The 17,780-nt window shown below is 50.8% G+C and overlaps 7 protein-coding genes across 7 annotated transcripts; 5 read left to right on the top strand and 2 right to left on the bottom strand.

Annotated features, from left to right (window-relative positions):
• Positions 1 to 43: 43 nt before the first annotated feature.
• On the top strand, positions 44 to 1,803 carry BCR37DRAFT_404909 (uncharacterized protein; the record flags this gene model as incomplete). Its single annotated transcript, XM_040872070.1, has 1 exon — positions 44 to 1,803. The coding sequence occupies one exon, from the start codon at positions 44 to 46 to the stop codon at positions 1,736 to 1,738; it is 1,695 nt and encodes a 564-aa protein (XP_040724341.1). The 3' UTR covers positions 1,739 to 1,803.
• A 64-nt stretch (positions 1,804 to 1,867) lies between these two features.
• BCR37DRAFT_393812 (uncharacterized protein) lies at positions 1,868 to 3,598 on the bottom strand (the record flags this gene model as incomplete). The annotated part of the gene is made up of 1 exon (XM_040871362.1): positions 1,868 to 3,598. The coding sequence occupies one exon, from the start codon at positions 3,596 to 3,598 to the stop codon at positions 1,868 to 1,870; it is 1,731 nt and encodes a 576-aa protein (XP_040724340.1).
• Positions 3,599 to 3,722: 124 nt separating this feature from the next.
• On the top strand, positions 3,723 to 4,434 carry BCR37DRAFT_403090 (uncharacterized protein; the record flags this gene model as incomplete). Its single annotated transcript, XM_040871968.1, has 2 exons — positions 3,723 to 3,763; positions 3,804 to 4,434. The coding sequence occupies 2 exons, from the start codon at positions 3,723 to 3,725 to the stop codon at positions 4,432 to 4,434; spliced, it is 672 nt and encodes a 223-aa protein (XP_040724339.1).
• Positions 4,435 to 4,938: 504 nt separating this feature from the next.
• Positions 4,939 to 7,921, top strand: BCR37DRAFT_70216 (exocyst complex component Sec5-domain-containing protein). The gene has a single exon (XM_040872442.1). The coding sequence runs from the start codon at positions 5,010 to 5,012 to the stop codon at positions 7,905 to 7,907; it is 2,898 nt and encodes a 965-aa protein (XP_040724338.1). The 5' UTR covers positions 4,939 to 5,009; the 3' UTR covers positions 7,908 to 7,921.
• Positions 7,922 to 7,935: 14 nt separating this feature from the next.
• On the bottom strand, positions 7,936 to 8,553 carry BCR37DRAFT_393809 (uncharacterized protein; the record flags this gene model as incomplete). The annotated part of the gene is made up of 1 exon (XM_040871361.1): positions 7,936 to 8,553. One exon carries the CDS (start codon positions 8,551 to 8,553, stop codon positions 7,936 to 7,938), a length of 618 nt encoding a protein of 205 aa, XP_040724337.1.
• A 1,396-nt stretch (positions 8,554 to 9,949) lies between these two features.
• On the top strand, positions 9,950 to 10,484 carry BCR37DRAFT_348877 (thioesterase superfamily protein; the record flags this gene model as incomplete). The annotated part of the gene is made up of 3 exons (XM_040867878.1): positions 9,950 to 10,060; positions 10,104 to 10,137; positions 10,177 to 10,484. The coding sequence occupies 3 exons, from the start codon at positions 9,950 to 9,952 to the stop codon at positions 10,482 to 10,484; spliced, it is 453 nt and encodes a 150-aa protein (XP_040724336.1).
• Positions 10,485 to 12,506: 2,022 nt separating this feature from the next.
• On the top strand, positions 12,507 to 13,046 carry BCR37DRAFT_381121 (uncharacterized protein). The gene has a single exon (XM_040869618.1). It carries the CDS (start codon positions 12,649 to 12,651, stop codon positions 12,841 to 12,843), a length of 195 nt encoding a protein of 64 aa, XP_040724335.1. The 5' UTR covers positions 12,507 to 12,648; the 3' UTR covers positions 12,844 to 13,046.
• Positions 13,047 to 17,780: the final 4,734 nt, after the last annotated feature.

The following is a 17,780-nucleotide window of genomic DNA, read 5'->3' as shown; positions in this document are numbered from 1 at the left end:
GACTGTCAGCAGCCAAAATCACGTGCATAAACAACACGACGAGATGCCGCACAGAGGAATCCGCACTCTCGCCGCCCATCCTCCCTGCCTCCTCCATTCTCGACGCAACACACCCAACACGCAGCAGTCCCAGCAAGACACCGAGTCCACCCAAGCACTCTCACCGACCATGCCATTTTTATCCTCCGCCAAGCAAGGTGAGCCTGGGAGCGCCCAGAAACAGGGCCAGAAAGGCACCGAGCATTCAGATGCATCCAACTTCTTCCTCAACAAGACTTCAGATGACGCCGCTGGTGGTGAGGAGACCCCGGCGGACGAGCCTGCCAGTCCTAGTAAGAAGTCGAAGCGCGGTGAAGCAAAAGTCAGCGCAACGACTGAGACTGCCCCACGACGTGCCAGTGCTCGACAAGCCTCCAAGGCTACGGAAGTAGAGTTAGCTCCTCCCGCTGCTGCTCGAGGACGCAGCGGTATCGCTAGTGCATCTGCATCGACAACACGCAAGCAGAAGGGGCCCAAGGCTGATGTACAAGACAGCAACGATGTCGACGCTCCCGCAGGTGATGACGTGGAGATGTCGGCCAAGCAGGACGAGGAGCTTGGCGAGGCACCGACAGAGTCCTATATTGCTGCACGCGCTGAAGCTACAGATGACTTCCAATCGACCATTCAGCCTCCTCTCTCTCAACTCGCCAAGCAGTTGCGTAAGCAGAGGGTCGGCGGCAACAAGCGCAAACGAAAGGGTGGTCGTAAGACAAGTGAAGGCGCCGCTTCTGCATCGGACGATAGTGATGCAGACCCAGACGCAGTCGTTGACAATGGCGTTGATGACGATGATGAAGAAATGGAAGAGAAGAAAGTCAAGACCAAAGCGCCACGTAAGCGCGGACCTGCCAAACCGCGTGTTGATGCTGATGGCTACCCACTCAAGCGTGCCAAGCGAACGCAGAATGGTAAGCCTATGCGTGTGATTTCTCGCAAGGGTGAAGGGAAGCAACGCCCTCTCGTGAAGCAAGATGGTACGCCTGCTGTTGTCGATACGCCCAAGCACAAGAAAGTGGAGGCAAAATGCTACGAATGCAATGAAGTGCAGACTTCAAACTTTAGGCCCATCGTGTCTGACTACGTTGGCAAGAAATCCAAGGCTGTCGACCAGATTCCTCGCGTCGTCGTCTGCAACCGATGCTACTGCAAGATGGCTCCTCGACCCGAATACCTCAATTGGCGTCTTGGCCTGTTGCGTACACAGGTTGAAATCTTTGCACAGCATGGCATTCAGTACTTCCTGTGCGTTCGATTCGACATGGAGTCTCAGAAGGATCTCGAGGCTACCCTGGAGTTCATCGAGTACGTGCGGGATGCCCTGCGAGCTGGCGAAGAGATTGGTGGGCTCAAGGTGAAGCCAGTGTTGCCAAATGTTAGCCACAACAACACGCCCCGTCGCCATCACTCGCCTGACATGCAGCAGGCCGCCATGATGCACCACCACCAGCAGCAGCAGCAGCAGCATCACCATCAGCAACACCAGCAGCAACACCACCACCAACTTCACCATCTCCAGCAACAGCAGCAGATCCACCCAGAATTGCAGCATGGCTTACACAACTTGCAGCAGATGGCCAACCAGCCCCACATGCCTCAATTGATGGGTGGTATGACGGAGAGCGATGCAGAGATGGCTTTGCGCCAGATGCAGCATGGTGGACACATCCCTGTGCCCGAACCCATCTTGGAGATGTGAGTGGCGTGTTTCGGGGTCCGTTGTCTATATCTTTATGCAAAGAAAGTATCGTTCCATGCTCGCCAGAGCATTCTATCATAACTTACCTAGTACTCTTTATTTTCTGCTATCGTCTATTCCGGAAAGCCTTTATGGCCACATCTGACTGTACAAGTATTCATTTCGATCATCTCTGAGGAGGACCGACCTTCCATCTCGGTCCTGGCTGCTTCGAAAGTACGGATCCATTTCATACTTGGCACGCCAGCTTGCTTCCTTTTGTTGCTCAGCACTGACTTCAGCCTCAATGGAGATTGGGTTCTCGCCAACGACAACCTTGCCTGATGCTTGTGCTGTGATGTATTGCGCAAGTGTAATGTTGGACAATATCAAGAACCGCGCCAACTCGACCTTGGCAGTCGGTGTCAATGCGCCAACTATATCAGGACAAGCCCACGCATGTCTTGAGACTGCAACACTGCGTGCATACGCATGTGTCGAGTCGGCCACCAAAACAGACACAAATAAGGTTGAGCGTAGATGCATGATCCAATCAATAATCTCACCTCGATCAAACCGCAATTTCTTGATGGCTGCAAAGGCTTCTCTGTCTCTTGGGTTACTCGTGGCTCGACCCGTACTTGTGACTCTGACACCGGACTCGGTGACATGCTCTATCGCGGGTGATTGATCCGGTGAATGCATGAGTGAGATGCGCGTCTCGACATGATACCCTTGCTCTTGGGCGAGTTTGATGGCTTCTGTCATTTCAGCTCTGACAACTTCGCCATCATGATCGCGCGTTGCCAGGTAAATGGCTCTGGTATCGAGTGCTTTGACTTCTGGCTGGCTGAGAATCCCTCTCATTTGCTGAACTGCCGTTTCATCATGGACCAGTACAAGTGAGAGGTAACTCGGTGACGTCGTATTCTCTCCTGGGAGTGTCGTCAAGTGTGGCGTCGAGTGTTTCATACTGTCATATACATGTGCTGCAAGGGACCGGTAATCTCGTGCTGGAATGAGCAAGCGACCCCAATTGGACCAGAAGTCAACTGTATCGTATAACGCGGGCCAACCCCAATGAACGGTGAATAGATTGATAAAGACGGGCATTGTTTCTGTTGGTTGTCGATCAACCTTGCTTTGCATATAATCACGAATGGCCGCTTGAAAGCTGTACAAATTACCCATGGCATGTTCTTGTATACCAGGAACATTGCGGAGCCCTGGTAAGTCGTAGGGATCGAGACGACCCGGAGTCGTCGTCAATGCATCATAGTTTGGAATCTGCTGCTTCGTTTCAACAAATTGCATCTGTGGGCACGCTTGGCTGATTCGCTTTCGAAAGACAGTCAAATCGAAGTAGCTTGAGAGAGGGCCGAGCTCTGACTGGTATCGAATACGCGGCATCACCACACTACCGCCCATCTGAAGTGCATACCGTAGACAGAGGAGGATCATGTTGCGAGACTCCCAGTACTGGGTGTCCTCGGTGACACAGCCAAAGTATAGGCCAGGGATCTGTTGTGTTGATCGACAAAGTCGTTGGATGGAAGAAGGGTCCCATTCGCCTTGTGGCTCGAACGCAGTGAGCTGTTGTGTGGTGAAACGGGTCTGCCAAGCCTGACTACCCGCCTGCGGCTGCTTCGGCGCTGCTACGACGTCTTTGAAAGAATCCGGCAGCTTCATCTCAATATCACCTCCCCACAATGCAGCATGAAGCACGATGAAAAGGCCAAGAAAGAGGGTCAGGTCGAAGAAGAGTAGACGTGCTTTGCGGGAAATGCGCTGACCGAGAAAGGGTTCGAGGCGATCCTCGAGGGATTGTGAGAAGTAGGAGGAGGGTCGCCATGCGGACTTTGACCTGTCGCGCTCAAACATGGCTGCCGCGCTGGGCCCGTCTTGCTCGAGAGCTGTACCGTCGAGTGTGTCGCTTCTTGGTCGCGCCAAAATTCAAGAAAGCGACGCATCAACTCGCAGGAACGATCTCTACATCTACTTCAGCATGCCGAACCCAAAGAAGAGGGCAGAAAAGGCAGAGGCAGCGTAAGACTAAAGATTCATAACTTCTTCACTGACAAGACAGTTCTGGCAAGAAAAATGCAGCAGAATCAGTCAAAAAGGCCGCACAGGAGGATGAGCAGTGGTCCAAAGGTGCAAAGGGAACATCCAAGGCAGACAAGGATGCAGAGAAGCGTGCAGAGCAACTGAGGAAGAAGGAAGAAAAGGCAAAGCTTGAGGCGGAAGAGGCAAAGAGCCTTCCGAGCAAGCCGACTGCCGCCGCTCGAGGCGCCGACAAGGCTGCCGCACGCAAGACTGGCAAGATTGATGATTTCATGAAGGATGCGGGCCTATCAACAGCCAAGGCTCCTGGCTTGTCTGCAACGAATATCGACGATGCGCTGGATGCATTGACCTTGTCGAGTAAGGCGAATAAAGGGTCCAAGGGGCTGTCTGCATCAGATATTGATCGCCACCCAGAGAGACGCTTCAAAGCTGCTTATGCTGCCTTTGAAGAACGCAGGATAGCGGAGATGAAGGCAGAGAAGAGCGGACTCCGGCTGCAGCAGATGAAGGATGTGGCATACAAGGAGTTCTCCAAGCATCCTGACAACCCATTCAACCAGGTCACTGCGGATCACAATGCAAGCAAGGAGGAGTTGGCTGCGATTGCTGCTGCGGAACGGAAGAAGGTCGAGGATAGGTTGGCGAAGTAGTTGTGGCAGGTATCGGCAGAAACATCATTGCTTCTGAGGCTCGTTGACCTGCAAGTACGAGTAATGATATCATGTGGTAGGCAGCTGGCCACTTAAGTAGTAAATTCCATATGAATGAGCGAGAACGCTTGAGTGCATAGCGAGAATGGTCGCACTGCTCTAGACGGCCTGCTGAACGAGACAGATGTCTGTCATGCTCGACATGACAAGGGGATCAGAAAGATTCGTACAGCATCCGCCTTCTCGTTGCGCTAGTGGTTGATACGACACGCTTGCAAGAGTAAAACGGAGCCATAGTAACAAGGGTATCTCGAATGATGCCTATCTATGCATGCATAAGCACAGCAGCTGAGCGGAGACATTCATGGTCTACGCCTAGATACATCTGGAAGAAGCGAAAGTCCTCATTTCGTCCAAGGAGAAGCGCTCCTCAACGGCCAGCTGCAGCTGTCACTGAGTCTGAGGCTGACTGAGCTGTGTTAGCCTGTGTGGTCTTGTGTTCTCGTCGTGCAACTGCAACCAACGCCCACAACAAGCAACACCCAACTGGCGCGTCACGGAGCACAGGCCAGGCCATGGCAGACCCGATTCTTGCCTTCTACGGGATCACGTCGCATGCGCCAGACGTCTGGCAAGATGTAGACCAATCCACAGTGCGCAACAGTGTGTCGTCCACAACAAAAGAAGTTCTTGGATTGGACACCAATATACCAGCATCACTCAGCGCTGCAGGTATTCTTCGCGGCGGAGATGTCCCTACAGAGTATCAAGTCTCGAGCAAGCACTTCAACGCGCGCAGCTATATTCGCGATGTTCATCGTAAAGCAACGCCGAATGACCTGAAGCGTGGTCAAGCCAACTTGCTTCGCGAAATCGAAGACAAGTCTGGTAGTCTGCGGTCACTCGTTGAAGACAACTTTGATCGCTTTGTTGGCAGTAAAGGGACGATTGATGATGTGTATGCACAAATCTCGAGTGAGTTCTTGAAGCGAACGCCGGCAACCAACAAGAGTCCCGTTAAGGAGATGCCGACATATATGCGTCGACCATCTGCTTTTCAGAAGGACAAGAAGGAAGAGCCTGAAGGTGGCATCACCGATCAAGTCAAGGATAAGCTGTATGATTGCTCAGCTCGTGCAGCTCAAATCTTTGAGCCCATGGTTGAGAGCAAGCGGAAGGCAGACAAGCTCAAAATGTCGCTCGGTATTTTGGACCGCTACAGCGAGCATTTTGCACTGCCATCTGTCTTGATGAATCGTATTGAACGCGGCGATACGGACGGTTTGCTCAAAGCTTTCAAGCAGGGCAGCACTCTATATGATGAAACGCACAAGAGCTTATCATCCGCAAATCCAAGTTCAGCAGCTGCCTCCAAACGCGATATACGTGCGCTTGCTCGTGTATGGGCAGAAGTAGAACGCGTGATGAAGGCCTATGAACAAACTCTTCTACGCTCACTCGATACGCTTGAAAAGCCAGACCGAATTGTCAAGACGTGCAATACTCTGTTGGAATTGGGCGTTGCAGAGAATCCATATTTGCGTGCTTATACGCAAAGTGTTGCCCGTGTCAAGGAAGAGAGTAGTGTTGCCTTGCAGCGGACGCGCACGCATGTCGAGATTCTTCGGCGCAATGTTGAAATCCCGAGATTGAAAGGGTCTGCTGTGGAGCAGAAAAAGACACGCATCACAGCTTTACACAATTTCATCTCGGCTGAGCTTTCGCCTGCCAGTGCAACGAAACTTCCAATGACGGAGAGTGCGTTGACGCTGGATATGGGCGAAGTGGCAAATTTCTGGAAAGCCTTGGATGCATTGGTGGATAGTCTTTGGACAACACAAGTACAGCGAATCGCAGAGTCATGGTCTGTCGTACAAGAGTTCTGTGGAACTGGCTCAGGATTGTCTGGTGGCACGCGTCCATTGAACCTGCTTCCATCTGGTCCACAAGGATCTTCAAAACGTCATCACATCTTTTCGGCGACAGAGAGACAAGCAGTCAGCACGCAAGCTGAAGAATGCGTCGCCGCGCTCTGTACCCATTTTGCAGAGTTCTGGCTGTCAAAGCCCATCAAGGATCTTCCGTCAATTTATTCCCCTGCGTCTGTGTCAGAGTCGCCCGTCACACCACAAACTTCAACCGAAGGCCCCACCTTGCCAACGTTGCCGCCCGATGCTGCAGATGCAGAATTTTCCTTCTTGACAGGTTACGCCACATCTGTTTCTACAGTCGTTCGGCTCACTCACATCATGACGCTCATTATGGATGGCGCACATACCCTCAAATCTCTACGCATCAGCAGCAAAATTGACGATGCATGTCGCTCTCTCGTCACAAGTATTCGTGAGCGCTTCATTCGCGCCGTATGTGAAGCGTGGCAGGCGGATTGTGAGCACCTTCCACATCTGGAAACTTGGCACAAACTTGCCCATCAGAATGTTCTGCCAGGCGCGACTCCACCTCCACAAGCTCGACCTACAACGCAAGTGGATGGTACTGCCTTTCCCCAAGTCTTCTTTGCGCTTCAGAAAGCCTTGGTGGATGGTATTCGCGCGTTGGCCTATGCAAATGGTGCAGGTAGTCAAACGGGATCACCGGATATGGTGCTTGGTCTCAGTCAACGGCTCGTTGGCAACATTCGACAACAATTCTTCAAGAATGTGTATACCGTCACGAATGGTCTTATGACATTGACGTATCAGCAGCCACCTCTTGTTATGTATCTGGAAGCGGACGTGGTGCTTGCTGATTTGGATGTCGATGCAAAGAAGCTCCTGACGCTTGCGAATCTGGGTGTCATGCGGCATAGCACCGTTGAGCGTATGGTAAACAGCTTTGAGAGCGCCTTTCAAGTGGGCATTACAGAAGATGTCGGCAAGATTGCATCCATGCTGAAACAGTATGACGACAAGATTTTCAGCAACTTTGGCAAGCAAAAAGCATTGGAGCTGGAAGGGATTGTGCTTGGCCACTTTAACGACATTTCAACATCACAACAAACGCGGCCGGCGGACAGCAGTGCCGAGACGACCACCAAATTCGATGTGCTCCGGTTGCCCCTACCAACGGATGTGTCAAGTTATGCGTACAATTTGGTTCTGTTACTGGTCAAAGTCCATGCGCAAGTGAGCAATGCCACGCCGCTCTTGCTACAACGTCTCTTGACGTACCTGGTCGACTATGTCTATGAGACTTTTGCCTCAGGTCTTAGATCGCTCTGCAAGAAGTGTACGTTGGGTGCATACATGACTTTCTCCATCGACCTCGAATTTCTCAACCTCGTCCTCAGCAGTTATGTGAGTACACGAGCCATGCAAACGGCAGAACGGCTCTTTCAGGAATTCGGTGGGCGCTTGGTGGAGGAAGCAGAAAGTGGGCGACAAAAGGAAGAACCGGACGTCAAGCGCATCTTGAGCAGAGCGAGGCGTGCAGTCATGACACAAACGAGGGTATTCAGACTTGAAGAAAAATAGAGGTTTCTAGATACACGACGTAATGGGGCTATTTCAAATTGCTTGCGCTCAAAAGACGTTCATTTGCAGCATCAGCTGACGCGCTTGCCAATAAAGGACTTTGCTCACTGGCAGAAGCCGTCTCTTGTGCTGGTCTGCGCGTGGCTTGTCTATGCTGCTTGACCAGCTTTATGAGCTGCCTATGCGATAAATCATCTAGTACAAGCGCACGTTGCTCTGCCTGCTGCTCCGCCGACAAGTTCGAACTTGCCTGATCAAGACCCGGCAGCGGCACATGATTTTCTTGCAAGTAGCGCTTGAGCTTGGCAACGGACCATTCGCTTGGATTATTGGAAGCTGCTGCAATCTCTGGCTCGAGCGGGTCGCTCCACATGGAGAAGGCGGTGCCGAGCGCGACAAAGCCAACGAACCCATAGAGTAGCGTCCGTCCAATTGGCATCTTGTCGAGAAGTTCTTGCTGGGTGAAGGACCAGCTGCGCGTATAGCTAGGTGAATCGCTTGAAGTACTCTTGTATCCGATGGGCCACAAATAGTACGAGGATGCTGAGAGCGATGCGCCGACCCTCGATGGTAAAAGCGAAGATTGAGACTCGCTGTCAAAGGTTAGGAAGATGGATGCGCTGTTGCCTGCGTGATGCTCTACCATGTACCAGCTGCTGGTGTCATGAAGCTGGATCTGGAGGTGTCAGTGCCAAGAACTTACTCAGATGGGCTGGACGCTCACTGATGAACTCAACACGCATCTGCACATGGCCAATGCACGCAGAAGTGACCTACTCCTGATTGTCTTGTGAGAACTCAGCCTTGCAGTAATTTATCCTGTTGAAATACATAGATCACGTCTAGACTCATGAAGCCGGCCAAAATACGACCACTCAGAGCAAACCCCCGAAACTGCGCATGGTCAGCATGAAATGCACCATTCACTTGACGTCAACGAAAGAGAATGGTCTCGCTCAGAATACGACTTAAAGGAAACGGAAAGACGGAGATCCGAAAAGCATAAGAGGAGGCTCTCATCCACCCTTTGGCCAACATTGAGGAACTTCTCAGCACTTGCATTACGACCATCAGCTTTGCAAATGAACAAATCCCACTGGTCGCTTTAGGTTTTGTTGTTTTGTGGCGGATTGGTCACCACTGCTGCTGCTGCTACTGCTGCTGCTGCTGAAGAGATTGGAGGGCGGGATAGTTAGGGTTGTCTGACTTTCGAGGTACTGTATCTACTCCCGGAGGCCAGTGAAGTAGTCAGTGATGCCAACTGCCAGCGACAATGCAACACAAAGGTTTCGAATATTGTGCAGCTGCTTAATGGTAAATGGCAGTGCTTGGACCACCTTGGTGAATCAGGAACAGCCGTGCCTACGAAGTGGGGGAACAAGATTTGCAAATGTAAGATGTCGGCCAACGTTTCGAGCTCGGCGTCTTGCAATTTGCGATCGATCACAAAAGCGCTCAAGGATCAATTGACTGCGAAGTTCCATTTTAGCCCTGAACAAAGGGATTGTATTTTTTTTGCTTAACAGCATTTCCAATTCTACTCAGTCTTTGGCTTGTGACTATCAATGCCAAGGATCCACATCGCTATTCGCAGCTTCATTCAAATAGAGATCAAACCCTTTTTTTCTTATTACCTGTCGTCACAGACATGACGTGTACACATGCATGTTTCAAGCTGCATACAAGTCTTTTCATTTCTAGAGCCAAAGATACGCATAAGGAAATTCCGTGTGCCGTACGCACATCCAAGCGGATAATCTTGCGAGCTGAGCAACGATGGCAATTCGGCAGCTTGTAACGTACTTGGCAATTGAAGCATTGCAGTCAGGGTAGCAATCAGACAGATGAGACGTCCAACTACTGAGGTTGAAGCTCACAAGAGTAGGATACAGATTGCAGCAAGGCCTGGCGTAGTCGTGGAGACTGATATCGAACTATGTCTCGCGAATGAACTTCTTCCCATCTGACCAAAGTGACCCCGCAATGCCGTCGCCTGGACAGCCAACCGCTGCATCGTTTCCTACAGGACGATAGCCAGATCAATGACAGAGCACAAGGACCTTGCCTATTACAAATGGCAGACCAAGTTTTGCACTCGCTTCGGCGACAATGATCAGTATGGCCATGTCAATAACAGCAAAATGTATGAATATGTATGTTGCCCATCATGATAGAACATACTGATACGTCCTGCAGTTTGATGCAATCGCCAACAAGTACCTGATACTGCGTCAGTCATTACCTATTCATGCGTGAGTGCTGACAACAGATGCGGGGTTGGATCCACAATCGGCGACAGAACCCATTGGTCTCGTTATTGCGTCTGGCTGTCGCTATTTTGCGCCCTTGGAGTTTCCGGATGAACTCATTGGAGGCCTGACGGTAGGAAAGCTTGGCAAGACGTCTGTCACGTATCACATTGCTGTATTCAAAGAAGGAAACGACACTGCGGCGGCGGCAGGTCACTTCACACATGTGTTTGTCAATCCAAAGACGCGGCGGCCAGTACCTATCAAGGAGACGATGCGAGATGCCTTCTTGACGCTGCTGAGTAGTGAAGCAAAGGCTCAGCTTTGAGGAATAGATGCGAGTCCTTTGGCAAGCAAGAAACGCCCAACACACCAGCCATACCAGATGAGGTACACTGTTCCTGTGACACGTATTACATGGCTGACAAGAACGAAGCTGGTAGACTATGTAGAAGCCAGATATCCTCGACTCTTGACAGAGGTAAATGAGGATATCACATGTCAGCAATGCAGCACTCGAGAACAACGCAGCAAGGTACACCATCTCTCGATACTGGCTTCATTCAACAGACGCAGACCATGTCAGGCATGACTGAGCCACTACAACCGACACTCAAGGGCAATCAAGAACGCACTACACCCTTCAAGAATGACATTCTCGCCAAACCGACACCGGACAAGGTCGTGCGGCTAGACAAGCGTCCAAGTCGTCCCTCGTCTGCACAGACGGATGCAGAAGGTAATTGAATCTCTGAGTTGAATAGTCCTGCCGTTGTGACTGGAGAGCTCTCGGTAGAATCGCGATCAACACATGGCTCGCCGTCACTTCGAGCTCAAGTCTGCTGTCTCATTTCGATTGAGCGGTGGGTTGCATGACTTGAAAGGCAGCATGAGTATGGTGTCTTCAACGGCTTGTGTTCATGACTGAAATGCTCTCGCAAATGACCTTGCGGACAAAGGGCTGGACACAATCCAACAAGAAGCACGAGACGAAGCTACGTTGTGAGCAAGAGAAAGTGGCACACTTGCAGCAGGACGTCCAAGGATGATACTCACTTTGACGCAAATGACTGACATGCTGACAAGGCAGGCCGAGCGCACTGCTAGAGCAAGGCGAGACGCACCGTCGTGAACGAGTTGGCTTTTGGCTAGACTTGACTCGATACATCGTCCGACTAGAGCCCTTGCTGCGAGCAATACATTACAATTCGAGGTGCCTCGCCTGGCAACCATTCGACTGACTCATGGCTGATGCAAGTCCTGTGCATAGAGCTCGGTCAAGACAGCAAAGGGTTCATGTAAGCGACAGTTGACAGTATTCTTACAGCGAGCTCACCGAACAATCGCAATAAGATGTCGCTATGGGTTTCTCCCTCGCTGGAGTAGCAGTCTGCCCACCTTGTCCCGCCCCGCTCCAGAGTGCAGACGTCCTGGAACTCTCGTATTCGTCGTACTGGCATCTTCAAAGCGGATCGAGACTGACAAGGTATCTGGCCTGACGCAAGTCTCGACTCAAGGACAAGTCTCCGTGGTCTTGGCATATCACGCACGTTGCATGCGCTGGCTCCTGAGGGTAGTGAACAGCTGGCAGACTGTAATGCCTTTAGCTGGTAATATTCGTTCCCCATGCCTCCATGCATGAAAGAGTGCGAAAGGCCGTGTCTAGACTCTGAACTGCAGCTGTTCCTCTCCAATAAGGTAATTCTGTTTGCAGTTGCAGACCTCTGCATGTTCTAGTAGTATACTACATCACTGCACAAACCGCCTCGAGCCCGCAGAGTTGCATATACTGCGAGAAACACGAACAGATATGCAACTTTGCAAGACTTACAAGCGCATAATAAATGGTCCGATGTGTAACAGCGAACAGACTAACCACCTGAGCCTGTATCGTCTCGTGCGAGTGGACTTCTCTACGCACCGCTAATGATATTTATTGGTCAAATTCAACACATCGGCATCTTGAATAGGCTCTCCTAACATGGGAGAAGCCACCACACGTTTGCAGCTGCAGTTGGTTCGTCACATGGCTGTCCAGCTCAAGGGTCTGCTCTCGCAAGTGCCCAAGCATATACGCAAGCGCATGGCTAGATACAATTGATCAGAAATCGATTCAGGGATGTGCTGCGGCTGAAAGGCATAAACAGGGAACATGTCCGCCCATGTTCAGGCGCAATACCCTCAACCCTTCCAGGACTCAATCACCAGCTTGGGCAAGCATGTTTCAGTGGCCATTACTGCTGCTCAGCCTTTCAAACCTAGCTTCAGCTAAGCCAAACGCCGATTCAAGTCTCAATCAATGCCATGGGGTCACATACGATGTCGTTTTATTACTGGACAAATCGGAGTCCGGTTACTATACACAGTGCGATACTTCTTTCGACAAGCTGCCCCAAGCACTCAATACAATATGCTCTCATGGAGGCTCTCCTCCACGCTTGGACGTTCGGAACACAGGCTCTCAGGACGGGCACCCAATAATTTGTGAATGCATGGTTCAGGCTATCTTGGACCAAAAGTATACCGCAGATGTGTCGAGCACGAGTTGCAACATAGTCGATGTGAAGACGAGGTGGGAGGAGAACTGGAAGACGCAACATCATGGGAAGCTTTCTTTGGAAGTACGTGGGAACCCGGGAAACAAGACGAACTGCGCTGATGACGATGATAAGGATGTTGACAGCTGAAACTGTTCGAGATGACTGGTAGACGTACTAGACGATAGTAACCACTTTGAGATTGATGATGCTCGCTATGTAGAGAAGGGGCATTATGCGCGTATTATTGCAAGCGTAATCGGTCTCGCACAGCCATGCAACAAGCTCATCCAGCTGATCTTGAGGCTCAACTGCATAGATAGCTTCCTGCATCAGGCATCTTTCGTTGTTCCTGCGATGGTAATTGTTTCTCCTGACATTTCCTTGGCGTGCGATCTGCCCAAAAAAGTTGAACCTCGCACGAAGCAGCGCGACAGAAGCTACACCGCAAACGGACATTGCACAGGACAGGGCCATGCAGCCGCCGAGCCATGGAGGCCAGCAATCGCATGCATCCATTGCTGAGGCCAAGGAAGCGATCGGGACGGGTCATTTGGTGGCTATGCAGCGGTATGCCACCGAAGGCAGCAAAGAGGATCTGGTGACCTTCTGGACACGCTGCATAGCGAATAATGACTCTGCGACAGCCACAGCCATTGTGAAGCTTCTTTCTTCAATGCTTGTCAAGTCTGATGGAGAGACTGGTTGGAGTGCGCTTGGTGCTACATGCATCCGGCGAGTGCTTGCCGAGCACACGAAGTCCATTCTTCGCAATGTGTCTTCTGGCAAGGCTGTTTACATCAATCCTACACTACGACTGCTCATCACCATGGTCAACTACGATGTGGGCAGTCTGGCGAATGAAGTGTATGCGGCGGTCGATATAGCCACCTTCAAAGGCTGGCCAAAGCTGCTGAATCGCGCAGGGCCACCTCGTAAAGAGCAAAGGGTAACCCTCGGCAAACGCAAACGAGAGGAAAACACGAGCAGCAAAGAAGCTGTACGTGGTCTCTTTGTCGAACTCTACTTTGCGTTGCTGCACAATCTGCAGCCAACGCTCAAGGCAGAGCTACTGTCCCATCGCCAATTCACGACTGAGCTATTCAAGCACATTGGGCAAGACGATGCGTTCACCCTCAATAAGGCACTGAAGGGAATGACGCATGTGGTTGAAACGCATGACGTGCCGCGCACTGCCAAAGTCAAGTTCTTCAATGAGTGGACGCTTGAGCGCCTTGTGTCGCTTTACACCAAGGATTTTACGGCAGATGAGGAAGAGGATGCTGAGCATCTTCAAAGTCAGCTACGGCAGGCCCTTCAGACTTTCTTCCTCCATGCAACAACCATCTCCAACGAAGGCATTAGTTTTGCGTCCCATGGGTTGCATCCGCCAGCGTCATTTCCTAAAGTCAAGCTCTTCAATCCAATATTGGGTGCGTTTTGTCTGACTTTGAAACCCCTGGCGGACGACCTACAGCTTGAATTACTTCTCAAGATGTTGGCATCAACGCCAGAACTCATCGCGCATTATCTCAACAATGCCACTCTTGATCTCGATCCCCAACTTGAAGTTTCGTGGATTGGTGCAATGAGGCTCTTGGACTCAATTCTTGCATTGCCGCTTCCTGAAGATTACGATACCAGTATTATTGACCTGCAACCCGTCCCTGCAAAGCTCAAGGCTGACAACTTACTACCATCAAATTTTTCTAAAGTGCTTGTCAAAGGCTTACAGCACGAGTCAGACCTCGTTAAGCTCATGACAGCCAAGACATTTTGGTCGGCACTCAAGAAGCTTATGAATGCACGAACAGCTGGACTCGTTGATGAGTCTGTGCTTGAGCTTGTGCAAAGCCGGTGTCCAGACTTGCAGATTGTTTTGAAACTTGCGACGCAGTCTACTACCGCAGAGACGTCGGAAGAAGTGATCTTACTGCGTGAAGTGTGCATACTCCTTCTCAATGGCTATGTCATGCTCTTTGAACATATGCCCAGTTTCGACTTTGCGACGCTCTTTAGTCTCATTTTGTCGCCTGCTGACGGGACTTTGGTCACCGACAAGGAAAGAGATACTGTGGTTGGTATGGTCTCATCGATCCGTGGGCTTCCTTGGCTACAGCGCAAGAAGGAGACTGAATCAGTCTTTGCTACGCTTCTCCAAAATGTCCTCAGACTCAACACCTCTGAGGACGCCGCGAGACGAGCCACCAGCTCACGCGTTCTTGATGCACTCATTCAACAAGAGTCATTCATGTTTTCAGAGACGCCGGTTTCAAAGTCTGAAGCGTTGGTTCGATCGCTCCAGCCATTTGAGCCCTCAGAACAACAATTGCTTGTACGGTTCGTTGAAGAATGTTTTATTCGTTTCCAGGCTGCTCCATATCGCTACTACGATCAATTGGTGGCATGGGCGGCAAAGAACGAAGGGAACTCAACAGACTTGACCGCCACCATGAGTTGCATCTTGCTGACCCTGAAAGAACAATTACAATATCAAACCAGTCCTTCCGCAAGTCAGTGGCTCATATCATTTTGTGGGTTTCTTGCCAATACCGGGGACGATTGGGCGTTTTGCGAGCACGTTGCTTGTCAACAGATTGAGTCGTCGCATAATTGCAATGATCTGTCTTTGTGGAATGCACAGTGGCTCGTTGTGTATCTTGGCGATGCAGAGCGAGAATATCTTCCTGCGACGATTGACAAATGGACGCTGTTGCAACAAGTGGTGGATCATTTGGAAGAAGCAGACTTGCAAGTGCTCAATGCTTGGTTACTAGAGCGTTGGCTCAGGCCTCTATCGGAACAGCCTGAAGAAAATGTTCTTCTCATGCAATTTGTCATTTCTCTTTTCAGTCAAGCTGATGTGGCCAAGATGCCTGATCTCGCACATCTTCTCAAGGAACAACTGATCTCAGGCTCATCGCTTGTGGACTGTTCGTCTCTTGTCCCTGCTGATTTTGCATTGTCATGGCTTGGTGAATCGCTAGAGGGAGGCACCACGGCCTTTCAATTGCTTCCCTGTCTTGATCGAGCGCACCCGGTCACAGGTCAGCAGTTCAGCGTTCTTCTTGGTAAGGCTTCAAATGACGAGAGTGCACTGCGAAACATCGCGAGACTCCTTCGCAATGATGCTGTTGTCAAAAGTGATCTTACCTTACTGGAGACCAGCTTGACCAAGACAGCCTATCCAGAGGCAATGGCCGAAGTTCTTGCAGAACTGGTCACGGAATTCCCAAGCACAATTTCACAGGCACTTCAATTTGCGAAGATACACGGGCCACAGACGACCGCATCATTATTAGCCGCATTGCTCTCGCTTGATGAAACAAATGCATCCGTACTCGCAATGCTTCAAGACCCTGAAGAGTATTATTGCAAGACTGATCTAAGCAAAGAAGTCGACGATCCGTGCCTCCTAGCCTTATTGCACGAATCCAAGCACCTACGTCAGCAGTTGTCCATGCAGCTGACTGCCAGCTCTTCCCTTCTTGGTCTGCGTGTCTTTGTGGAATTACAGTCTCACAAGGACAGTGCTGACGACGTTCAAGCAGTCGCTTATATGCAGCAAGTCTTCGATGGCCTGACAAGGTCTTTTGCTGAAGATCGTGTTGAGGAAGACAAAATGCTATCAGAAAGCACGCTCGCTTACGTTGACGTCTTGGCCACAAGTGTCACCAAGCTTGGTGCGGATCGCCTTGTCAGATGGGTGACCGTGACGAAGCTTGCACCACTCGTCGAAGCAGCTCTTGCAAATCAAATTCAGCATCCTGCAGTCATCCATCTTTTAGCAGCGCTCGCTACTGCCTTCTTTGAAGCGTTTCCTTATGCCAAGAGCGCGCAAACAATTCTCGCGCATCAAGATGCTCTCTTGCGCGGAGAAACACGGGTCTCCTTAGCTGAGTTGCTTTTGCGCATGCTGCAAGTTACACCGACTTGTGCATCGGTCGCCTGGCTTGATGAAATTTTGAGATTGTACTCAGGCTCGCTAGATGCTTTTGATCAGGTCTTGTTCAAGCTGTTGCAAGCACTTGAAGGGACGCTTCGTGTTTCTGTCGGGTCGCGTATCAAACATTGGCGGCTAGAGGAGACTCGAGCGAGTGATAGTCAGTCTACAGACTCCCCCACTCGTGCCAAAGCCGTTGAAGTGGTCCTCAGCAAGCATTTGGCGCTCAGTACATTGACACACTTTGATGTATGCTTGGATTTGGCTAGAGAACCTCATCAAGTCTACAATTTACGCTTCATTCTGCCCGTCATTGCTGGCTTCCTCTATGCCGATGAGTCGATGGAGCAGCTCAGATTGTTGCTCGATCACCATGCGCTTGGCCTCGTCTTCCTTGGTTTGGCTCACCCAGAGCATGACGTGCGCTGCACTGCTTCATCTACGCTTGCACTGTTTGATCGTCTCATCCGCGCCTCAAAGCTCCGAGAAAAGGTGCAGCTGGAGACGCTTCTGAGTGCTCTCCAAAATGCCACAACAGCAGATCTTTGCAGTATCACAGGAAAGCCTTTGCCACTACTGACGGCCGTCTTTCTAGCTTTGTCGGTACCGGTACTGACCATGTCCTCCGGTATTCATCTCTATGATAAACTCAATCGATTCCTTCTATCGAGACCGGCATTGGATCTGCTGGATGTACCCATGCTCATGACACTCTTTTATTCATCTGGTGCTGGAGCGACTGGCGCTGGCGATTATGGCAAGGAAATTGTATGGCTTCTTCGAATGCTAGTCGCTGGTTTTGCAGATGAGAGCGTGTTGACGGCACACGTGGAGGAGGAGGCGTTGCCTGATGCAGATGAGATGGAGGTTGATGGAGAGGTCAAACAAGCACACGCTTCTCTCTTCCTGGAGCCGTACAAGCGCCGACACGTTTTGCCACTCGTCATGGGTCTATTCACGGCACGCACTGCAACAATACAAATCAAGAATCTGGCTCTGGATCTGGTCGCACGACTTGTGGACAGTGCTTACTATGCAGCTCAACGCCAGAAACGAGGTGGTGCTGTGCGCCTCTTGCGACGATATGGTATTCGTGTGTGGCTCGCTGTGCAAAAGGCTTTGTTGCAGAATGAGTCGACCAGGA

The sequence above is a fragment of the Protomyces lactucae-debilis genome, assembly GCF_002105105.1.
Source record: "Protomyces lactucae-debilis strain 12-1054 chromosome Unknown BCR37scaffold_13, whole genome shotgun sequence".
NCBI classification, from domain to species: Eukaryota; Fungi; Ascomycota; class Taphrinomycetes; order Taphrinales; family Protomycetaceae; genus Protomyces; species Protomyces lactucae-debilis.
Note: the sequence above shows the minus strand (reverse complement) of the source record. Positions and strands in the feature narration are given on the sequence as shown.

Bases quoted from the DNA above. Each gene is read 5' to 3' on its own strand.
- BCR37DRAFT_70216 (XM_040872442.1), top strand. From the start codon at position 5,010: ATGGCAGACCCGATTCTTGCCTTCTACGGGATCACGTCGCATGCGCCA.
- BCR37DRAFT_381121 (XM_040869618.1), top strand. From the start codon at position 12,649: ATGGTTCAGGCTATCTTGGACCAAAAGTATACCGCAGATGTGTCGAGC.